The sequence below is a fragment of the Meriones unguiculatus genome (assembly GCF_030254825.1).
Source record: "Meriones unguiculatus strain TT.TT164.6M chromosome 13 unlocalized genomic scaffold, Bangor_MerUng_6.1 Chr13_unordered_Contig_107, whole genome shotgun sequence".
Lineage (NCBI taxonomy): Eukaryota > Metazoa > Chordata > Mammalia > Rodentia > Muridae > Meriones > Meriones unguiculatus.
This window is the reverse complement of record NW_026843581.1, coordinates 42,501-65,973: the sequence shown is the minus strand read 5'-3', so window position 1 is coordinate 65,973 and position 23,473 is coordinate 42,501. Positions and strand designations below refer to the sequence as shown.

Below are 23,473 nucleotides of genomic sequence, written 5' to 3'. Positions count from 1 at the left end.
CCCTGCACTCACCCCTTGCACACTCGCCCTCACACTCACCCTCACACACCCGCCCGCGCCCCTGCACTCACCCTTGCACACTCGCCCTCATTCACACACTCGCCTTCTCTTGCACACTCACCCTCCCTCACACCCCCCGCCCCCACCCTTGCACACTCACCCCTCCCTCACACCCCCGCCCCCACCCTTGCACACTCACCCTCCCCCGCCCCTTGCACACTCGCCCTCCCCCGCCCCTTGCACACTCGCACTCCCCGCCGCCCTTGCACTCGCCCCCCTTGCACACCCGCCCCCGCCCCTTTGCACACTCACCCGCCCCCGCACCTTGCAACTCGCCCCCGCCCTTGCACACCCGCCCCTTGCACACTTGCCCCTTGCACACTCGCCCCCGCCCTTGCACACCCGCCCTTGCACACTTGCCCCCCGCCCTTGCACACCCGCCCTTGCACACCCGCCCTTGCACACCCGCCCTTGCACACTTGCCCCTTGCACACTCGCCCCCGCCCCTTGCACACTCGCCCCCGCCCCATGCACACCCGCCCCATGCACACCCGCCCTTGCACACCCGCCCTCCCCCGCCCCTTGCACACCCGCCCCCGCCCTTGCACCCCCGCCCTTGCACACTCGCCTGGTACTGCGCCATGAGCGCCAGCGGGTTGCTGCTCTGGCTGTTGTCGAAGGTCAGGACGTCGCAGACGCCCACGCAGTTCACGCGCAGCCTGCGGGGGCGACACGCGCGGTCAGGGGCGCCCGGGCTTGCACACCCGCGCTCACACTCGTGCTCACACCCGCTTGCACACCCGCGGCTCACACTCGTGCTCGCACACTCGCTTGCACACCCGCGCCCACACTCGTGCTCACACCCGCTTGCACACCCGCGCCCACACTCGTGCTCACACTCGCTTGCACACCCGCGCCCACACTCGTGCTCACACCCGCTTGCACACCCGCGCCCACACTCGTGCTCACACTCGCTTGCACACCCGCGCCCACACTCGTGCTCACACCCGCTTGCACACCCGCGCTCACACTCGCTTGCACACCCGCGCTCACACTCGTGCTCACACTCGCTTGCACACTCGCGCCCACACCCCGCGCTCACACTCGTGCTCACACACGCTTGCACACCCGCGCTCACACTCGCTTGCACACCCGCGCTCACACTCGCTTGCACACCCGCGCTCACACTCGCTTGCACACCCGCGCTCACACTCGCGCCTCACCCCACGCTCACACCCCGCTTGTACACTCGCGCTCACACTCGCTTGCACACCCGCGCTCACACTCGCGCTCACCCACGCTCACACCCGCTTGCACACCCGCACTCACACTCGCTTGCACACCCGCGCTCACACCCACGCCCACACTCGCTTGCACACCCGCACTCACACTCGCTTGCACACCCCGCGCTCACACTCGCTTGCACACCCGCGCCCACACTCGCTTGCACACCCGCTTGCACACCCGCGCCCACACTCGCTTGCACACTCGCGCTCACACCCGCGCCCACACTCGCTCGCACACCCGCGCCCACACTCGCCGCACACCCGCGCTTGCACACCCGCGCTCGCACACTCATGATTGCACACTCGTGATTGCATACTCGCGCTCGCACGGTTGCACACGCGCTTGCACACGCACGCACACCTGCTGCGGCCCGTGACGAGGACCTTGCTGGGCTCGAGCACGCGGCCCGCGAGCCCCGGCCGCGCTCACACTCACACGGTTGCACACGCGCTTGCACACTCACACGGTTGCACACGCGCTTGCACACTCGCACGGTTGCACACGTGCTTGCACGCTCACACGGTTGCACACGCGCTCGCACACTCACACACTGTTGCACACTCACGCGCTCGCACACTCGCACCGCTGCACACTCGCCTGCTGCGGCCCGTGACGAGGACCTTGCTGGGCTCGAGCACGCGGCCCGCGAGCCCCGGCCGCGCTCACACTCACGGTTGCACACGCGCTTGCACACTCACACGGTTGCACACGCACTTGCACACTCACACACTCGTCGCACACGCACACGGTTGCACACTCACGCGCTCGCACACTCCCGCCCTGCTGCGGCCCGTGACGAGGACCTTGCTGGGCTCCAGCATGCGGCCCGCGAGCCCCGGCCGCGCTCACACTCGCACGGTTGCACACGCGCTCGCACACTCACGCACACGGTTGCACACGCGCTCGCACACTCACACGGTCGCACACGCGCTGCGCACACTCACACGGTTGCACACTCACGCGCTCGCACACTCGCCTCGCGTGCGGCGCCCGTGACGAGGACCTTGCATAGGCTCGAGCACGCGGCCCGCGAGCCCCGGCCGCGCTCACACTCACACGGTTGCACACGCGCTCGCACACTCACACACTGTTGCACACGCGCTCGCACACTCCACGCACACGGTTGCACACGCGCTCGCACACTCACGCACACCGGTCGCGCACACGCGCTGCTGCACACTCACGCACACGGTTGCACACGCGCTCGCACACTCCACACACGTGTTGCACACGCGCTCGCACACTCCCACGCACACGGTTGCACACGCGCTCGCACACTCACACGGTTGCACACTCACGCCTCGCACACTCGCCTGCTGCGGCCCGTGACGAGGACCTTGCTGGGCTCGAGCACGCGGCCCGCGAGCCCCGGCCGCGCTCACACTCACACGGTTGCACACGCGCTTGCACACTCACACACTGTTGCACACTCCGCACGCGCTTGCACACGCGCGTCGCACACTCGCCTGCTGCGGCCCGTGACGAGGACCTTGCTGGGCTCGAGCACGCGGCACGCGAGCCCCGCGGCGTGGATCGTCCTCAGCGCCGAGCTCAGCTGCACCACGTAGGCCCAGAGCAGCGACTCGGGCGGCAGCCGCGCGGGGGGCGGGGCGCGGCCTCGGGGGGCCTGGCGGGGTCACGGGGTCACGCGGGGTCAGGGGTCACGGCCGCGCACGCGGCGCACACGCGTGACCGGGACGTGTGCACACGCGTGACCGGCCGGGACGTGTGCACACGCGTGACCGGCCGGGACGTGTGCGCACGCGTGCTCGGACGGGAGCTGCGGGGGTGCGACTCCCCACCCGCCCACGCCACGCGTGACCACCCCCACGCGTGTCCCCGCACTCACCCCCTTCCCACGCGCATGCGTGTCCCCTCCCACGCGTGTCCCCCGACCTCACCCCCTCCCCACACGCACGCGTGTCCCCCCACGCGTGTCCCCGCACTCACCCCCTTCCCACGTGCATGCGTGTCCCCGCGTTCACCCCCTCCCCACACACACGCGTGTCCCCCCACACGTGTCCCCCGCACTCACCCCCTTCCCACGTGCATGCGTGTCCCCGCGTTCACCCCCTCCCCCCACACACACGCGTGTCCCCCCACGCGTGTCGCGCACTCACCCCCTCCCCCATGCGTGTCCCCACGCGTGTCCCGCGCGCGCTCACCCCACTTGCGCTTGCTGAAATACGCGTCTGCGCTCGGGTCGTTGAAGTGGCGACTCAGCAGCGCCTCGCCGCCCGCGTGGAAGTCGTAGGCGAACACGAGGGCTGCGGGGACACGCGGGGGGCGGGGGTCACGCGGGGCCGGGGGCGGGCGTCACGCGTGTTGGGGCAGGTCACGTGTGTTAAAGCACGTGTCACATGGTGTTGGGGCGGGAACACGTCACGCGTGGTCGGGCGTGATTCACGCGTGTCGGGGTGTCGCGCGTGTGGGGCGGGTGAATGTTACGTGTCAGGGTGTGCCAGGCGTGTTGGGGCGTGTCGCCGCGTGCGGGGCGGGTAGTCGGGTGGCCCGGCGAGTCGGGATCCCCCGCGGGTCGGGGCGTGTCGGCGGGCGGGGCGTGTCGTGTCGGGGGCGGGATCCCCGCGCGGTCGGGGCGTGTCGTGTCGGGGCGTGTCCCCGCGGGTCGGGGCGTGTCCCGCCGCGGGCGTGTCGTGGCGTGTCGTGGCGTGTCCCCGCTGCGGGTCGGGGCGTGTCCCGCGGTCGGGGCGTGTCGGGGCGTGTCCCCGCGGGTCGGGGCGTGTCGTGGCGTGGTCCCCGCTCGGCGGGTCCGGGGCGTGTCCCCTGCGGTCGGGGCGTGTCGGGGCGTGTCCCCGCGGGTCGGGGCGTGTCGCGGGCGTGTCCCCGCGGTCGGGGCGTGTCGGGGCGTGTCCCCGCGGGTCGGGGCGGGATCCCCGCGGGTCGGGCGCGGTCGGGGCGTGTCCCCGCCGGCCGGGGCGTGGCCGGGGCGTGTCCCCGCGGGTCGGGGCGTGTTGCGGGCGTGTCCCCGCGGTCGGGGCGCGGTCGCGGGCGTGTCCCCGCGGGTCGGGGCGTGTGCCGGGGCGTGTCCCCGCGGGTCGGGGCGGGCCGGGGCGTGTCCCCGCGGTCGTGGCGGGTCGGGGCGTGTCCCCGCGGTCGGGGCGTGTCGGGGCGCGTCGGGGCGTGTCCCCGCGGGTCGGGGCGTGTCCCCGCGGGTCGGGGCGTGTCGGGGCGTGTCGGGGCGTGTCCCCGGCCGGGTCGTGGCGTGTCGTGGGCGTGTCGGGGCGTGTCCCCGCGGGTCGGGGCGTGTGCCGGGGCGTGTCCCGCGGGTCGGGGCGTGTCCCCGCGGCCGGGGCGTGTCGGGGCGTGTCCCCGCGGTCGGGGCGTGTCGGGGCGTGGTCGGGGCGTGTCCCCGCGGGTCGGGGCGTGTCCGGGGCGGGCCGGGGCGTGTCCCCGCGGCCGGGGCGTGCCGGGGCGTGTCCCCGCGGTCGGGGCGTGTCGGGGCGTGTCCCCGCGGTCGGGGCGTGTCGGGGCGGGTCCCCGCGCGTCGGGCGCGTCCCGCGGGTCGTGTCGGGTCGTGTCGGGGCGTGTCCCGCGGGTCGTGTCGTGTCGGGGCGTGTCCCCGCTGCGTGTCGGGGCGTGTCCCCGCGGGTCGGGGCGTGTCGGGGCGTGTCCCGCGCGGTCGTGTCGGGTCGGGGCGTGTCGGGCGTGTCCCGCGGGTCGGGGCGGGTCGGGCGCGTGGTCGGGGCGTGTCCCCGCGCGGGTCGGGGCGTGTCGGGGCGTGTCCCCGCGGTCGTGTCGGGTCGGGGCGGGTCGGGGCGTGTCGGGGCGTGTCGGGGCGTGTCCCGCGATCGGGGCGTGTCGGGGCGTGTCCCGCGGGTCGGGGCGTGGTCCCCGCGGTCGGGGCGTGTCGGGGCGCGTCGGGGCGCGTCCCGCGTGGACTCACAGGGCTCGGCGAAGGCCTTGGTGGTGAAGACCTCGCGCAGCGTCACGATGTTGCTGTGCTGCAGCTTCTTCCACATGTCCACGAGCACCATGCAGCGCGTGTTCACCAGCCGGAAGCCTGCGCGGGGCCGGGGGGCTCGGACACGCGCGGACACGGCCACGGACACGGCCACGGACACGGCCACGGACACGCCCACGGACACGCCCCGGCGCCGCCCCCCCGCCCCCGCACACATACATGCACACACACGCACACGCATGCACACACGCGTGACCGCCCACGCCCCGGCGCCGCCCCCGCCCCCCGCCCCCACACACATGCACACGCATGCAGACACACACACACACATGTATGCACACACGCGTGACCACCCACGCCCCCGCCCCCACACACATACATGCACACGGATGCACGCACACGCATGCACACACGCGTGACCGCCCATGCCCCGGCGCCGCCCCCGCCCCCGCCCCCACACACATACATGCACACGGATGCACACACACGTATGCACACACGCGTGACCGCCCACGCCCCAGCGCTGGCCCCCGCCCCCACATACATGCACACAGATGCACACACGTATGCACACACGCGTGACCACCCACCCCCACGCCCATGCCCTGGCACTGCTCTCCCCCGCCCCCGCCCACATGCACGCACATGCACACCCACGCGTGACCCCCCACGCACCGTGCACGCGGCGCAGGCAGTAGGCCAGCGCGTCGCCCTCCCCCTTGCCCACACGCGCTCACACGCATGCAGACACGCATGTATGGACACACAGCATGCAGACACACACGCATGCAGACACGCACACGCACGCAGACACCCACGCGCGACGCCCACGGCCACGGCCACGCACCGTGCACGCGGCGCAGGCAGTAGGCCAGGCGTCCCCAAGGCTCACACGCGCGCACACATACACGCACACGCAGTGCAGCACGCATGCAGACACACGCACATGTACGCAGACACGCGTGACCGCCCGCGCCCACGCACCGTGCACGCGGCGCAGGCAGTAGGCCAGGCGTCCCCACGGCTCACACACATGCAGACACACGCATGCAGACACACATGTATGGACACACGCATGCAGACACACGCACATGTATGCAGACACACACACGCACGCAGACGCCCACGCGCGACGCCCACGGACACGCACCGTGCACGCGGCGCAGGCAATAGGCCAGGCGTCCCCACGGCTCAGACGCACTCACACGCATGCATGCAGACACGCATGTATGGACACACGCATGCAGACACACGCACACGTATGCAGACACGCACACGCACGCAGACGCCCACGCGCGACGCCCACGGACACGCACCGTGCACGCGGCGCAGGCAGTAGGCCAGGCGTCCCCACGGCTCACACGCGCGCACACATACACACATGCATGCAGACACGCATGTATGGACACACGCATGCAGACACACGCACACGTATGCAGACACGCACACGCACGCAGACGCCCACGCGCGACGCCCACGCCCACGCACCGTGCACGCGGTGCAGGCAGGCCAGGCGTCCCCACGGCTCACACGCACGCACACATACACGCACATGCAGGCACATGCATGCAGACACGCATGTATGGACACACGCATGCAGACACGCGTGACCGCCCGCCCACGCCCACGCACCGTGCACGCGGCGCAGGCAGTAGGCCAGGCGTCCCCACGGCTCACACGCATGCAGACACACGCATGCAGACACGCATGTATGGACACACGCATGCAGACACACGCACATGTATGCAGACACATGTACGGACACACGCATGCAGACACGCGTGACCGCCCGCCCACCACGCACCGTGCACGCGGCGCAGGCAGTAGGCCAGGCGTCCCCACGGCTCAGATGCGCGCACACACACACACATGCATGCAGACACGCATGTATGGACACACGCATGCAGACACGCGTGACCGCCCGCCCACGCCCACGCACCGTGCACGCGGCGCAGGCAGTAGGCCAGGCGTCCCCACGGCTCACACGCGCGCACACATACACACATGCATGCAGACACGCATGTATGGACATACGCATGCAGACACACGCACACGTATGCAGACACGCACACGCACGCAGACGCCCACGCGCGACGCCCACGGACACGCACCGTGCACGCGGCGCAGGCAGTAGGCCAGGCGTCCCCACGGCTCACACGCATGCAGACACACGCACACGCATGCAGACACACATGTATGGACACACGCATGCAGACACACGCACACGCATGCAGACACACGCACACGCATGCAGACAGCGCGTGACCGCCCGCCCACGCCCACGCACCGTGCACGCGGCGCAGGCAGTAGGCCGCGCGCGCCGCGGCCGCTCACGGCCTTGTAGCACGACGTCACGCAGCCGAGGCCCCCGGCGCCCGGGACGCGGTTGGGCGGCGGCAGCGGCTCCAGCGGGAACAGGCTGTGGTAGCCGCCGACCCCGGCGGGCACGGCTGGGGGTCACGGGGTCACGGGGGTCAGGGGTCACACGGGGTCACACGGGTAAGCGCGGGGGGAACAGGCTGTGGGAGCCGTCGACCTCGGGCGGGCACGGCGTGGGGGTCACGGGGGGTCAGGGGTCACGGGGGGTCACGGGGTCACGGGGGGTCACCCAGGGGTCACACGGGGGGGAACAGGCTGTGGGAGCCGCCGACCTCGGCGGGCACGGCTGGGGGTCACGGGGTCACGGGGGTCAGGGGTCACACGGGGTCACCCAGGGGTCACGGGGGGGTCACACGGGTAAGCGCGGGGGTCACACGGGGGGAACAGGCTGTGGGAGCCGTCGACCCCGGCGGGCACGGCTGGGGTCGGGGGTCACGGGGGGTCAGGGGTCACGGGGGTCACACAGGGGTCACGGGGGGTCACCACGGGTCACCCAGGGGTCACCGCGGGGGACACACGGGGTCACACGGGGGGAACAGGCTGTGGGAGCCGTCGACCCCGGCGGGCACGGCTGGGGTCAGGGGTCACGGGGTCAGCGTGGGGGGTCAGGGGTCACACGGGGTCACCCAGGGGTCACGGGGGGTCACCCAGGGGGGAACAGGCTGTGGGAGCCGTCGACCTCGGCGGGCACGGCTGGGGTCAGGGGTCACGGGGGGTCAGGGGTCACGGGGGTCACACAGGGGTCACGGGGGGTCACACAGGGGTCACGGGGGGTCACACAGGGGTCACGGGGGGGTCACCCAGGGGTCACACGGGGGGGAACAGGCTGTGGAGCCGTCGACCTCGGCGGGCACGGCTGGGGTCAGAGGTCACGGGGGTCAGCGTGGGGTCACGGGGGGTCGGGGTTCACGGAGGGTCATGGGTCACGGGGGAGGTCAGAGGTCACGCGGGGTCACCCAGGTCAGCGCGAGGGGTCAGGGGTCACAGGGGGGTTGGGGTCACCCACGCGTGTCCGCGCGCACTCACCCGGGACGTCCGCCTCGTCCACCTGCGCCATCGTGATCAGGTGCCGGCTGATGAGCTCCTGCGGGGCGCACGGACACGCGTGTCCTCCCCGCCCCACGCGTGTCCTCCCCCGCCCCACGCGTGTCCTCCCCGCCCCACGCGTGTCCTCCCCCGCCACACGCGTGTCCTCCCGCCACATGCGTGTCCTCCCCCGCCCCACGCGTGTCCTCACCCTGCCCCACGCGTGTCCTCCCACACTCCAGGACACGTGTGTCCTCCTTCCACACCCCACCACATGCATGTCCTCACCCTGTCACATGCGTGTCCTCCCCGCCCTCCCCCCCACACGCACATGCATGTCCTCTCCCCACACCCCGGCACACGCGTGTGCTCCCCCGCCCCACGCGTGTCCCCACCCTGCCCCACGCGTGTCCTCACCCTGCCCCACGCGTGTCCTCACCCTGCCCCACGCGTGTCCTCACCCTGCCCCACGCGTGTTCTCCTCCCACGCCCCGCCACATGCATGTCACCCTGCCACATGCGTGTCCTCCCCCCAAAACCCCAAAACACGTGTGTCCTCCCCCGCTACATGCGTGTTCTTCCCCCGCCACATGCGTGTCCCCCCGCCCCCGCGTGTCCCCCCCTGCCACATGCGTGTCCTCCCCTGCATGCACACGCGTGTCCATCCCTGCCACATGCGTGTCCTCCCCTGCATGCACACGCGTGTCCCCCCCTGCCACATGCGTGTCCTCCCTGCATGCACACGCGTGTCCCTCCCCGCCACATGCGTGTCCTCCCGCCCACACACGCGTGTCCGCCCCCGCCCGCACACGCGTGTCCCCCCCGCCCCGCCCCCGTGTCCCCCCGCCCGCGTCACCTGGCGCAGCTCGTCGGCCATGAAGAAGGACGGCGCGTGCGCCTTGGGCTGCATGTAGGCCACGTGCGGGGCCGCGGGCGGGTACACGTGGAAGCTCGGGAACACCTGCGGGGCGGGGGCGCGGGGTCACGGGGGTCGCGGGGTCGCGGGGGGTCACACACGCTCACACTAACACTCAGCTCACACTCACACTCACACTCAGCTCACACTCACACTCACACTCAGCTCACACTCAGCTCACACTCACACTCAGCTCACACTCAGCTCACACTCACACTCAGCTCACACTCAGCTCACACTCAGCTCACACTCACACTCAGCTCACACTCAGCTCACACTCACACTCAGCTCACACTCAGCTCACACTCAGCTCACACTCACACTCAGCTCACACTCACACTCAGCTCACGCTCACACTCAGCTCACACTCACACTCAGCCCACACTCAGCTCACACTCAGCTAACACGCAGCTCACACTCACACTCAGCTCACACTCAGCTCACACTCACACTCAGCTCACACGCAGCTCACGCTCAGCTCACGCTCAGCTCACACGCAGCTCACACTCACACTCAGCTCACACTCAGCTCACACTCACACTCAGCTCACACTCACACTCAGCTCACACTCAGCTCACACTCACACTCAGCTCACACTCACACTCAGCTCACACTCACACTCAGCTCACACTCACACTCAGCTCACACTCAGCTCACACACACTCAGCTCACACTCACACTCAGCTCACACTCACACTCAGCTCACACTGACACTCAGCTCACACTCACACTCAGCTCACGCTCAGCTCACACGCAGCTCACACTCACACTCAGCTCACACTCACACTCAGCTCACACTCACACTCAGCTCACACTCACACTCAGCTCACACTCACACTCAGCTCACACTCACTCAGCTCACGCTCAGCTCACCTCACACTCAGCTCACACTCACACTCAGCTCACACTCAGCTCACACTCAGCTCACACAGCTCACACTCAGCTCACGCTCAGCTCACCTCACACTCACCTCAGCTCACACTCAGCTCACACTCACACTCAGCTCACACTCACACTCAGCTCACACTCAGCTCACACTCAGCTCACACTCAGCTCACACTACTCAGCTCACACTCAGCTCACACTCACACTCAGCTCACACTCAGCTCACGCTCAGCTCACACTCACACTCAGCTCACACTCAGCTCACACTCACACTCAGCTCACACTCACACTCAGCTCACACTCAGCTCACCTCACTCACACTCAGCTCACACTCACACTCAGCTCACACTCACACTCAGCTCACACTCGCTCACACTCAGCTCACACTCACACTCAGCTCACACTCACACTCAGCTCACACACACTCAGCTCACACTCACACTCAGCTCACACTCACACTCAGCTCACACACACTCAGCTCACGCTCACACTCAGCTCACACTCACACTCAGCTACACTCACGCTCAGCTCACACTCAGCCAGCTCACACTCACGCTCAGCTCACTCAGCTCACACTCACACTCAGCTCACACTCACCCAGCTCACACTCACACTCAGCTCACACTCACACTCAGCTCACACTCACACTCAGCTCACACTCAGCTCACACTCAGCTCACACTCAGCTCACACTCACACTCAGCTCACACTCACCTCAGCTCACACTCAGCTACTCACCTCAGCTCACACTCACACTCAGCTCACACTCACACTCAGCTCACACTCACACTCAGCTCACACTCACCTCAGCCTCACACTCACACTCAGCTCACACTCAGCTCACACTCACTCAGCTCACACACTCAGCTCACACTCACACTCAGCTCACACTCACCTCAGCTCACACTCACACTCAGCTCACACTCACACTCACACTCAGCTCACACTCACACTCAGCTCACACTCACACTCAGCTCACACTCACACTCAGCTCACACTCACACTCAGCTCACACTCACACTCAGCTCACGCTCACACTCAGCTCACACTCACTCACACTCAGCTCACACTCACTCAGCTCACACTCACGCTCACCACTCAGCTCACGCTCACACTCAGCTCACACTCAGCTCACACTCACACTCACACTCAGCTCACACTCACACTCAGCTCACACTCACACTCAGCTCACACTCACACTCAGCTCACACTCACACTCAGCTCACACTCACCTCAGCTCACACTCACTCACTCCCAGCTCACACTCACACTCAGCTCACACTCACGCTCAGCTCACACTCACACTCAGCTCACACTCACACTCAGCTCACCACTCAGCTCACGCTCACGCTCAGCTCACACTCACGCTCAGCTCACACTCACGCTCAGCTCACACTCACGCTCAGCTCACACTCACACTCAGCTCACGCTCAGCTCACACTCACACTCAGCTCACGCTCAGCTCACACTCACACTCAGCTCACACTCAGCTCACACTCACACTCAGCTCACACTCACACTCAGCTCACACTCACACTCACTCACAGCTCACACTCCTCAGCTCACACTCACACTCAGCTCACACTCACACTCAGCTCACACTCACACTCACACTCAGCTCACACTCACTCAGCTCACACTCAGCTCACACTCAGCTCACACTCAGCTCACACTCACACTCAGCTCACACTCACTCACTCACACTCAGCCTCACTCAGCTCACACTCAGCTCACACTCAGCTCACACTCACACTCAGCTCACGCTCAGCATCACACTCACACTCAGCTCACACTCACACTCACACACACTCACATCCTCAGCTCACGCTCAGCCTCACACTCACCTCACTCACGCTCACACTCCAGCTCACACTGCTCACACTCAGCTCACACTCAGCCACACTCAGCTCACACTCACACTCAGCTCACACTCACACTCAGCTCACACTCACACTCAGCTCACACTCACACCTCAGCTCACACTCAGCTCAGCCACTCACACTCAGCTCACGCTCAGCCACCTCACACTCAGCTCACCTCACACTCAGCTCACACTCAGCTCACACTCACCTCAGCTCACCTCACACTCAGCTCACACTCACCCCACTCAGCTCACACTCACACTCAGCTCACACTCAGCTCACACTCACACCACCTCACTCAGCTCACACTCACACTCACCTGGCTCACCTCACTCACACTCAGCTCACTCACACTCAGCTCACACTCACACTCAGCTCCACACTCAGCCACTCACACTCAGCTCACACTCACACTCAGCTCACTCACACTCACCTCAGCTCACTCACTCAGCTCACGCTCAGCTCACACTCACACTCAGCTCACACTCACACTCAGCTCACACTCAGCTCACACTCACACAGCTCACACTCACACTCAGCTACACTCACACTCAGCTCACACTCAGCTCACACACTCAGCTCACACTCCACTCACACTCAGCTCACACTCAGCTCACACTCAGCTCACACTCACACTCAGCTCACACTCAGCTCACACTCACACTCAGCTCACACTCACACTCAGCTCACACTCAGCTCACACTCACACTCAGCTCACACTCACACTCAGCTCACACTCAGCTCACACTCACACTCAGCTCACACTCACCACAGCTCACACTCAGCTCACACTCACACTCAGCTCACACTCACACTCAGCTCACACTCACACTCAGCTCACACTCAGCTCACACTCACACTCAGCTCACACTCAGCTCACACTCAGCTCACACTCACCTCAGCTCACACTCACACTCAGCTCACACTCACACTCACACTCACACTCAGCTCACACTCAGGTCACACTCAGCTCACACTCACACTCAGCTCACACTCACACTCAGCTCACACTCACACTCACACTCACACTCAGCTCACACTCAGCTCACACTCACCCCTCCCCTCCCGGCCCTGCCGCCTTCCCCAGGCCCCGCCCCTCCCCAGGCCCCGCCCCTCCCCCCCCCCGCCTACCAGGCCGGCGGGCGCGGGCGGCGCATGCGTGTAGAAGTACGTGGTTCCGCCCACCGTCTCCTTCTGGATGAGGCCGGGCGCCGCGGGGGGCGGGGCCGGAAGCCAGGAAGCCGGGGGCGGGGCCGGGGGCGGGGGCCGGGCGTGTGGCTGCGGCGCCGCGCGCCGGGGGACGGGGGCGGCGTGATCCGCGGCGAGTGCAGCGGCGACGACCCGGCCGACAGCGACAGCCCTGCGGGGGGACACGTCACACGTCACACGGGGACACGCCACACGGGACACGGGGACACTGGGACACGCGTGGGCGGGACACGCCACACGGGACATGGGGACACACCACACGGGACACAGGACACTGGGACACGCGTGGGCGGGACACGCCACACGGGACACGGGGACACACCACACGGGACACGGGGACACGCCACACGGGACACGGGGACACACCACACGGGACATGGGGACACGCCACAAGAGACACAGGACATCGGGACACGCGTGGGCGGGACACGCCACACGGGACACGTCACATGTCACGGGGACACGCGTGGACGGGACACGCCACACGGGACACAGGACACCGGGACACGCCACACGGGACACGCCACACGGGACACAAGGACACGCCACACAGGGACACAGGACATCGGGACACGCGTGGGGGGACACGTCACACGGGGACACGGAGATACGCGTGGGCGGGACATGGCACACAGGGCATAGGATATGTGTGGGCAGGGACACGCCACAGGGGGACACGGGACACGGCCCAAGGGACCAGAGGACACACCACAGGGGGACACGCCACACGAGACACGGGGACACACAAGTTGCCACACGGGACACGCGTGGGCGGGGACACGCGACAGGACACGCCACACGGAAACATGTAACATGGGGACATGCGACACGAGGACACGCGACACGGGGACACGCGTGGGCTGGAACCGGCACCCGGGGCTGCCCACGCGACACCGGGCGATGGTGGGTGAGAGCGTGCGCATGCGCGTGCGTGTGCGATCCTAGGCGACGGCGTGTGGATGTGTGAAAGCGCGTGAGTGTGTGATCATACGTGATGGCGTGTGAAAGCGCGTGAGTGTGTGACCCTACGTGATGGCGTGTGAAAGCGCGTGTGAGTGTGTGATCATACGTGATGGCGTGTGAAAGCGTGTGAGTGTGTGACCCTACGTGATGGTGTGTGAGGGTGTGTGAGTGTGTGAGTGTGTGACCCTACGTGATGGCGTGTGAAAGCGCGTGTGTAAGCGTGTGAGTGTGTGACCCTACGTGATGGCGTGTGAAAGCGCGTGAGTGTGTGACCCTACGTGATGGTGTGCGTGAGTGTGTGAGTGTGTGACCCTACGTGATGGCGTGTGAAAGCGCGTGAGTGTGTGACCCTACGTGATGGCGTGTGAAAGCGCGTGTGAGTGTGTGATCATACGTGATGGCGTGTGAAAGCGTGTGAGTGTGTGATCATACGTGATGGCGTGTGAAAGCGCGTGTGAGTGTGTGATCATACGTGATGGTGTGTGAGTGTGTGAGTAGTGGTGACCCTACGTGATGGTGTGTGAAAGCGCGTGTGAGTGTGTGACCCTACGTGATGGCGTGTGAAAGCGTGTGAGTGTGTGACCCTACGTGATGGTGTGTGAAAGCGCGTGTGAGTGTGTGACCCTACGTGATGGCGTGTGAAAGCGCGTGTGAGTGTGTGACCCTACGTGATGGCGTGTGAAAGCGCGTGTGAGTGTGTGACCCTACGTGATGGCGTGTGAGTGTGTGAGTGTGTGACCCTACGTGATGGCGTGTGAAAGCGTGTGAGTGTGTGACCCTGCGTGATGGCGTGTGAGTGTGTGAGTGTGTGACCCTACGTGATGGCGTGTGAAAGCGTGTGAGTGTGTGACCCTACGTGATGGCGTGTGAGTGTGTGAGTGTGTGACCCTACGTGATGGCGTGTGAGTGTGTGAGTGTGTGACCCTACGTGATGGCGTGTGAGTGTGTGAGTGTGTGACCCTACGTGATGGTGTGTGAGTGTGTGAGTGTGTGACCCTACGTGATGGCGTGTGAAAGCGTGTGAGTGTGTGACCCTACGTGATGGTGTGTGAAAGCGTGTGAGTGTGTGACCCTACGTGATGGCGTGTGAGTGTGTGAGTGTGTGACCCTACGTGATGGCGTGTGTAGGCGTGTGAGTGTGTGACCCTACGTGATGGTGTGTGAAAGCGTGTGAGTGTGTGACCCTACGTGATGGCGTGTGAGAGCGTGTGAGTGTGTGACCCTACGTGATGGCGTGTGAAAGCGTGAGTGTGTGACCCTACGTGATGGCGTGTGAAAGCGTGTGAGTGTGTGACCCTACGTGATGGCGTGTGAAAGCGTGTGAGTGTGTGACCCTACGTGATGGTGTGTGAGTGTGTGAGTGTGTGACCCTACGTGATGGCGTGTGAAAGCGTGTGAGTGTGTGACCCTACGTGATGGCGTGTGAAGCGCGTGTGAGTGTGTGACCCTACGTGATGGCGTGTGAAAGCGCGTGTGAGTGTGTGACCCTACGTGATGGCGTGTGAGTGTGTGAGTGTGTGACCCTACGTGATGGTGTGTGAAAGCGTGTGAGTGTGTGACCCTACGTGATGGTGTGTGAGTGTGTGAGTGTGTGACCCTACGTGATGGTGTGTGGCGTGTGAGTGTGTGACCCTACGTGATGGCGTGTGAAAGCGCGTGTGAGTGTGTGACCCTACGTGATGGCGTGTGAAAGCGTGTGAGTGTGTGACCCTACGTGATGGTGTGTGAAAGCGTGTGAGTGTGTGAGTGTGTGACCTACGTGATGGCGTGTAAGCGTGTGAGTGTGTGACCCTACGTGATGGCGTGTGAGTGTGTGAGTGTGTGACCCTACGTGATGGCGTGTGAAAGCGTGTGAGTATGTGACCCTACGTGATGGCGTGTGAAAGCGCGTGTGAGTGTGTGACCCTACGTGATGGTGTGTGAAAGCGCGTGTGAGTGTGTGACCCTACGTGATGGCGTGTGAAAGCGCGTGTGAGTGTGTGACCCTACGTGATGGTGTGTGAAAGCGTGTGTGAGTGTGAGTGTGTGACCCTGCGTGATGGTGTGTAAGCGTGTGAGTGTGTGACCCTACGTGATGGCGTGTGAAGCGCGTGTGAGTGTGTGACCCTACGTGATGGTGTGTGAAAGCGCGTGTGAGTGTGTGACCCTACGTGATGGCGTGTGAAAGCGCGTGTGAGTGTGTGACCCTACGTGATGGCGTGTGAGTGTGTGAGTGTGTGACCCTACGTGATGGCGTGTGAAAGCGTGTGAGTGTGTGACCCTACGTGATGGTGTGTGAAAGCGTGTGTGAGTGTGAGTGTGTGACCTACGTGATGGTGTGTGAAAGCGCGTGTGAGTGTGTGACCCTACGTGATGGCGTGTGAAAGCGCGTGTGAGTGTGTGACCCTACGTGATGGCGTGTGAGTGTGTGAGTGTGTGGCCCTACGTGATGGCGTGTGAAAGCGTGTGAGTGTGTGACCCTACGTGATGGCGTGTGAGTGTGTGAGTGTGTGACCCTACGTGATGGCGTGTGAGTGTGTGAGTGTGTGACCCTACGTGATGGCGTGTGAGTGTGTGAGTGTGTGACCCTACGTGATGGTGTGTGAGTGTGTGAGTGTGTGACCCTACGTGATGGCGTGTGAAAGCGTGTGAGTGTGTGACCCTACGTGATGGTGTGTGAAAGCGTGTGAGTGTGTGACCCTACGTGATGGCGTGTGAGTGTGTGAGTGTGTGACCCTACGTGATGGCGTGTGTAAGCGTGTGAGTGTGTGACCCTACGTGATGGTGTGTGAGCGTGTGAGTGTGTGACCCTACGTGATGGCGTGTGAAAGCGTGTGAGTGTGTGACCCTACGTGATGGCGTGTGAAAGCGTGTGAGTGTGTGACCCTACGTGATGGCGTGTGAAAGCGTGTGAGTGTGTGACCCTACGTGATGGCGTGTGAAAGCGTGTGAGTGTGTGACCCTACGTGATGGTGTGTGAGTGTGTGAGTGTGTGACCCTACGTGATGGCGTGTGAAAGCGTGTGAGTGTGTGACCCTACGTGATGGCGTGTGAAAGCGCGTGTGAGTGTGTGACCCTACGTGATGGCGTGTGAAAGCGCGTGTGAGTGTGTGACCCTACGTGATGGTGTGTGAAAGCGTGTGAGTGTGTGACCCTACGTGATGGCGTGTGAAAGCGCGTGTGAGTGTGTGACCCTACGTGATGGCGTGTGAAAGCGTGTGAGTGTGTGACCCTACGTGATGGTGTGTGAAAGCGTGTGAGTGTGTGAGTGTGTGACCCTACGTGATGGCGTGTGAAAGCGTGTGAGTGTGTGACCCTACGTGATGGTGTGTGAAAGCGCGTGTGAGTGTGTGACCCTACGTGATGGCGTGTGTAAGCGTGTGAGTATGTGACCCTACGTGATGGCGTGTGAAAGCGCGTGTGAGTGTGTGACCCTACGTGATGGTGTGTGAAAGCGCGTGTGAGTGTGTGACCCTACGTGATGGCGTGTGAAAGCGCGTGTGAGTGTGTGACCCTACGTGATGGTGTGTGAAAGCGTGTGTGAGTGTGAGTGTGTGACCCTACGTGATGGCGTGTGAGTGTGTGACCCTACGTGATGGCGTGTGAAAGCGTGTGAGTGTGTGACCCTACGTGATGGCGTGTGAAAGCGCGTGTGAGTGTGTGACCCTACGTGATGGTGTGTGAAAGCGCGTGTGAGTGTGTGACCCTACGTGATGGTGTGTGAAAGTGTGTGAGTGTGTGAGTGTGTGAGTGTGTGACCCTACGTGATGGCGTGTGAAAGCGTGTGAGTGTGTGACCCTACGTGATGGCGTGTGAGTGTGTGAGTGTGTGACCCTACGTGATGGCGTGTGAAAGCGTGTGAGTGTGTGAACGTCGAGGTGGACCCTACGTGATGGCGTGTGAAAGCGTGTGAGTGTGTGACCCTACGTGATGGTGCGTGCGTGTGAGTGTGTGACCCTACGTGATGGTGTGTGAAAGCGTGTGAGTGTGTGACCCTACGTGATGGCGTGTGAAAGCGTGTGAGTGTGTGACCCTACGTGATGGCGTGTGAAAGCGTGTGAGTGTGTGACCCTACGTGATGGCGTGTGTAAGCGTGTGAGTGTGTGACCCTACGTGATGGTGTGTGAAAGCGTGTGAGTGTGTGACCCTACGTGATGGCGTGTGAAAGCGCGTGAGTGTGTGACCCTACGTGATGGCGTGTGAGCGTGTGAGTGTGTGACCCTACGTGATGGCGTGTGAAAGCGTGTGAGTGTGTGACCCTACGTGATGGCGTGTGAAAGCGTGTGAGTGTGTGACCCTACGTGATGGCGTGTGAAAGCGTGTGTGTGACCCTACGTGATGGTGTGTGAAAGCGTGTGAGTGTGTGACCCTACGTGATGGCATGTGTAAGCGTGTGAGTGTGTGACCCTACGTGATGGCGTGTGAAAGCGTGTGAGTGTGTGACCCTACGTGATGGCGTGTGAAAGCGTGTGAGTGTGTGACCCTACGTGATGGCGTGTGAAAGCGTGTGATGTGTGAGTGTGTGACCCTACGTGATGGCGTGTGAAAGCGTGTGAGTGTGTGAGTGTGTGACCCTACGTGATGGCGTGTGAAAGCGTGTGAGTGTGTGACCCTACGTGATGGCGTGTGTAAGCGTGTAAGAGCGCGTGTGAGTGTGTGACCCTACGTGATGGTGTCTAAACGTGTGATCCTGTGTAATAGTGTGTAAATGTGTGTCAATGTGTGTGATCCTATGTAACGGGTGTAAACGTGTGTAAACGTGCGAGCGTGTGATCCTGTGTAACGGTGTGTGTGAGCGTGTGACCGTGTGTAACGGTGTGTGTAAGCGTGTGACCCTGTGTAACGGTGTGTGTGTGTGAGCGTGTGACCGTGTGTAACGGTGTGTGTAAGCGTGTGACCGTGTGTAACGGTGTGTGTGTGTGAGCGTGTGACCCTGTGTAATGGTGTGTGTGAGCGTGTGACCGTGTGTAACGGTGTGTGTAAGCGTGTGACCCTGTGTAACGGTGTGTGTGAGCGTGTGACCGTGTGTAACGGTGTGTGTGAGCGTGTGACCCTGTGTAAAGGTGTGTGTGTAAGCGTGTGACCGTGTGTAACGGTGTGTGTGTGAGCGTGTGACCCTGTGTAACGGTGTGTGTGTGTGTAAGCGTGTGACCCTGTGTAACGGTGTGTGTGTGAGCGTGTGACCGTGTGTAACGGTGTGTGTAAGCGTGTGACCCTGTGTAACGGTGTGTGTGTGAGCGTGTGACCGTGTATAACGGTGTGTGTGTGTGAGCGTGTGACCGTGTGTAACGGTGTGTGTAAGCGTGTGACCCTGTGTAACGGTGTGTGTGTGTGTAAGCGTGTGACCCTGTGTAACGGTGTGTGTGTGAGCGTGTGACCCTGTGTAACGGTGTGTGTGAGCGTGTGACCCTGTGTAACGGTGTGTGTGTGTGTGACCGTGTGACCCTGTGTAACGGTGTGTGTAAGCGTGTGACCCTGTGTAACGGTGTGTGTGTGTGAGCGTGTGACCCTGTGTAACGGTGTGTGTAAGCGTGTGACCCTGTGTAACGGTGTGTGTAAGCGTGTGACCCTGTGTAACGGTGTGTGTGTGTGAGCGTGTGACCGTGTGTAACGGTGTGTGTAAGCGTGTGACCCTGTGTAACGGTGTGTAACGGTGTGTGTGTGAGCGTGTGACCCTGTGTAACGGTGTGTGTAAGCGTGTGACCCTGTGTAACGGTGTGTGTAAGCGTGTGACCCTGTGTAACGGTGTGTGTGTGAGCGTGTGACCGTGTGTAACGGTGTGTGTAAGCGTGTGACCCTGTGTAACGGTGTGTGTGTGTGAGCGTGTGACCCTGTGTAACGGTGTGTGTGAGCGTGTGACCCTGTGTAACGGTGTGTGTGTGTGAGCGTGTGACCCTGTGTAACGGTGTGTGTAAGCGTGTGACCCTGTGTAACGGTGTGTGTGTGTGAGCGTGTGACCCTGTGTAACGGTGTGTGTGAGCGTGTGACCCTGTGTAACGGTGTGTGTGTGAGCGTGTGACCCTGTGTAACGGTGTGTGTAAGCGTGTGACCCTGTGTAACAGTGTGTGTGTGTGAGCGTGTGACCCTGTGTAACGGTGTGTGTAAGCGTGTGACCCTGTGTAACGGTGTGTGTGTGTGAGCGTGTGACCCTGTGTAACGGTGTGTGTAAGCGTGTGACCCTGTGTAACGGTGTGTGTGTGTGAGCGTGTGACCCTGTGTAATGGTGTGTGTAAGCGTGTGACCCTGTGTAACGGTGTGTGTGTGTGAGCGTGTGACCCTGTGTAACGGTGTGTGTAAGCGTGTGACCCTGTGTAACGGTGTGTGTAAGCGTGTGACCCTGTGTAACGGTGTGTGTGTGTGAGCGTGTGACCGTGTGTAACGGTGTGTGTAAGCGTGTGACCCTGTGTAACGGTGTGTGTGTGTGAGCGTGTGACCCTGTGTAACGGTGTGTGTAAGCGTGTGACCCTGTGTAACGGTGTGTGTGTGTGAGCGTGTGACCCTGTGTAACGGTGTGTGTGAGCGTGTGACCCTGTGTAACGGTGTGTGTGTGTGAGCGTGTGACCCTGTGTAATGGTGTGTGTGTGAGCGTGTGACCCTGTGTAACGGTGTGTGTAAGCGTGTGACCCTGTGTAATGGTGTGTGTGTGAGCGTGTGACCCTGTGTAACGGTGTGTGTAAGCGTGTGACCCTGTGTAACGGTGTGTGTGTGTGAGCGTGTGACCCTGTGTAATGGTGTGTGTGTGAGCGTGTGACCCTGTGTAACGGTGTGTGTAAGCGTGTGACCCTGTGTAACGGTGTATGTGTGACCGTGTGACCCTGTGTAACGGTGTGTGTGAGCGTGTGACCCTGTGTAACGGTGTGTGTGAGCGTGTGACCCTGTGTAACGGTGTGTGTGTAAGCGTGTGACCCTGTGTAGCGGTGTGTGTGTAAGCGTGTGACCGTGTGTAACGGTGTATGTGTGACCGTGTGACCCTGTGTAACGGTGTGTGTGAGCGTGTGACCCTGTGTAACGGTGTGTGTGTGTGAGCGTGTGACCGTGTGTAACGGTGTGTGTAAGCGTGTGACCCTGTGTAACGGTGTGTGTGAGCGTGTGACCCTGTGTAACGGTGTGTGTAAGCGTGTGACCCTGTGTAACGGTGTGTGTGAGCGTGTGACCCTGTGTAACGGTGTGTGTGAGCGTGTGACCCTGTGTAACGGTGTGTGTGAGCGTGTGGACCCTGTGTAACGGTGTGTAACGGTGTGTGTGAGCGTGTGACCCTGTGTAACGGTGTGTGTGTGTGAGCGTGTGACCCTGTGTAATGGTGTGTGTAAGCGTGTGACCCTGTGTAACGGTGTGTGTGTGTGAGCGTGTGACCCTGTGTAGCGGTGTGTGTGAGCGTGTGACCCTGTGTAACGGTGTGTGTGAGCGTGTGACCCTGTGTAACGGTGTGTGTGTGTGAGCGTGTGACCCTGTGTAACGGTGTGTGTAAGCGTGTGACCCTGTGTAACGGTGTGTGTGTGTGAGCGTGTGACCCTGTGTAATGGTGTGTAACGGTGTGTAAACGTATGTAAATGTGTGAGCGTGTGTGTGATCCTGTGTAACGGTGTGTGAATGTGTGTAAGCGTGTGCGTGTGTGTGACCCTCTAACCGTGTGAGCGTGTGAGCGTGTAAGCATGTAAGCGTGTACGCACATGCGCACGCGCGGCCCGGCTCACGCGTGTCCCTGGCGGGGGCGGGGCGGGTCCCCACGCGTGGGCTCACCTGGCGCCAGCGCGGCGGGGGCGGGGCCGGGCGGGAAGGCGGGGGCGGGGCGCGGCGCGGCTCCGCCCTTCGGGACGAACTCGCTGGCCGTGGGGTTCGGGGTCTGCGGGGACACGGCGACGGCACGCGTGGGCTCGAGCACCCGAGCACGCGTGACCCGAGCACGCGTGGATCCGAGCACGTGTGGACCCGCGGCGACCTAGGGGACCACGCCCCTCCCGTGACCTCCCGTGACCTCCCCCATGACCCTCCCGTGACCTCCCCTGTGATCTCCCGTGACCCCCCATGACCTCCCCATGACCCTCCCGTGACCCCCTATGACCCTCCCGTGACCCCCCATGACCTCCCCATGACCCTCCCGTGACCTCCCCATGACCCTCCCGTGACCCCCCATGACCCTCCCGTGACCCCCCATGACCCCCCATGACCCTCCCGTGACCTCCCCTATGACCCTCCCATGACCTCCCCCCGCCATGACCCTCCCGTGACCTCCCACCCATGACCCTCCCGTGACCCCCCATGACCCTCCCGTGACCCCCCATGACCTCCCCATGTGTAACGTGTGTGTGAAGGGGCCCACGGGGAGGCGGGGCCCCTCGGGGGTGCGTCTGTCCTTGCACACGCGCGTCCGTCCCTGCACACGCGCGTCCCGTCCCTGCACACGCGCGTCCTGTCCCTGCACACGCGCGTCCCGTCCCTGCACACGCGCGTCCTGTAACATGCACACGCGCGTCCCGTCCTTGCACACGCGCGTCCCGTCCCTGCACACGCGCGTCCGTCCTTGCACACGCGCGTCCGTCCTTGCACACGCGCGTCCGTCCCTGCACACGCGCGTCCTGTAAATGCACACGCGCGTCCCGTCCCTGCACACGCGTCCCGTCCCTGCACACGCGCGTCCGTCCCTGCACACGCGTCCCGTCCTCGCACACGCGCGTCCCGTCCTCGCACACGCGCGTCCGTCCTCGCACACGCGCGTCCGTCCTCGCACACGCGCGTCCCGTCCTCGCACACGCGCGTCCCGTCCTCGCACACGCGCGTCCGTCCCTGCACACGCGCGTCCGTCCCTGCACACGCGTCCCGTCCCTGCACACGCGTCCCGTCCCTGCACACGCGCGTCCGTCCCTGCACACGCGCGTCCGTCCCTGCACACGCGCGTCCGTCCCTGCACACGCGCGTCCGTCCCTGCACACGCGCGTCCGTCCCTGCACACGCGCGTCCGTCCCTGCACACGCGCGTCCGTCCCTGCACACGCGCGTCCGTCCCTGCACACGCGCGTCCCGTCCTCGCACACGCGCGTCCGTCCCTG

At 63.8% G+C, this 23,473-nt stretch overlaps 1 protein-coding gene across 1 annotated transcript in view; it reads right to left on the bottom strand.

Annotated features, from left to right (window-relative positions):
• LOC132650518 (PAN2-PAN3 deadenylation complex subunit Pan3-like) overlaps nucleotides 1-23,473 on the bottom strand; it is a 38,036-nt gene that overhangs the window by 10,622 nt on the left and 3,941 nt on the right. Inside the window, 11 exon segments of the mRNA XM_060375843.1 lie at nucleotides 629-719; nucleotides 2,754-2,904; nucleotides 3,447-3,554; nucleotides 5,192-5,308; nucleotides 5,885-5,921; nucleotides 7,529-7,659; nucleotides 8,615-8,672; nucleotides 9,471-9,575; nucleotides 13,408-13,538; nucleotides 13,541-13,636; nucleotides 22,168-22,270. Coding sequence (XP_060231826.1) covers nucleotides 629-719; nucleotides 2,754-2,904; nucleotides 3,447-3,554; nucleotides 5,192-5,308; nucleotides 5,885-5,921; nucleotides 7,529-7,659; nucleotides 8,615-8,672; nucleotides 9,471-9,575; nucleotides 13,408-13,538; nucleotides 13,541-13,636; nucleotides 22,168-22,270 — 1,128 coding nt within the window.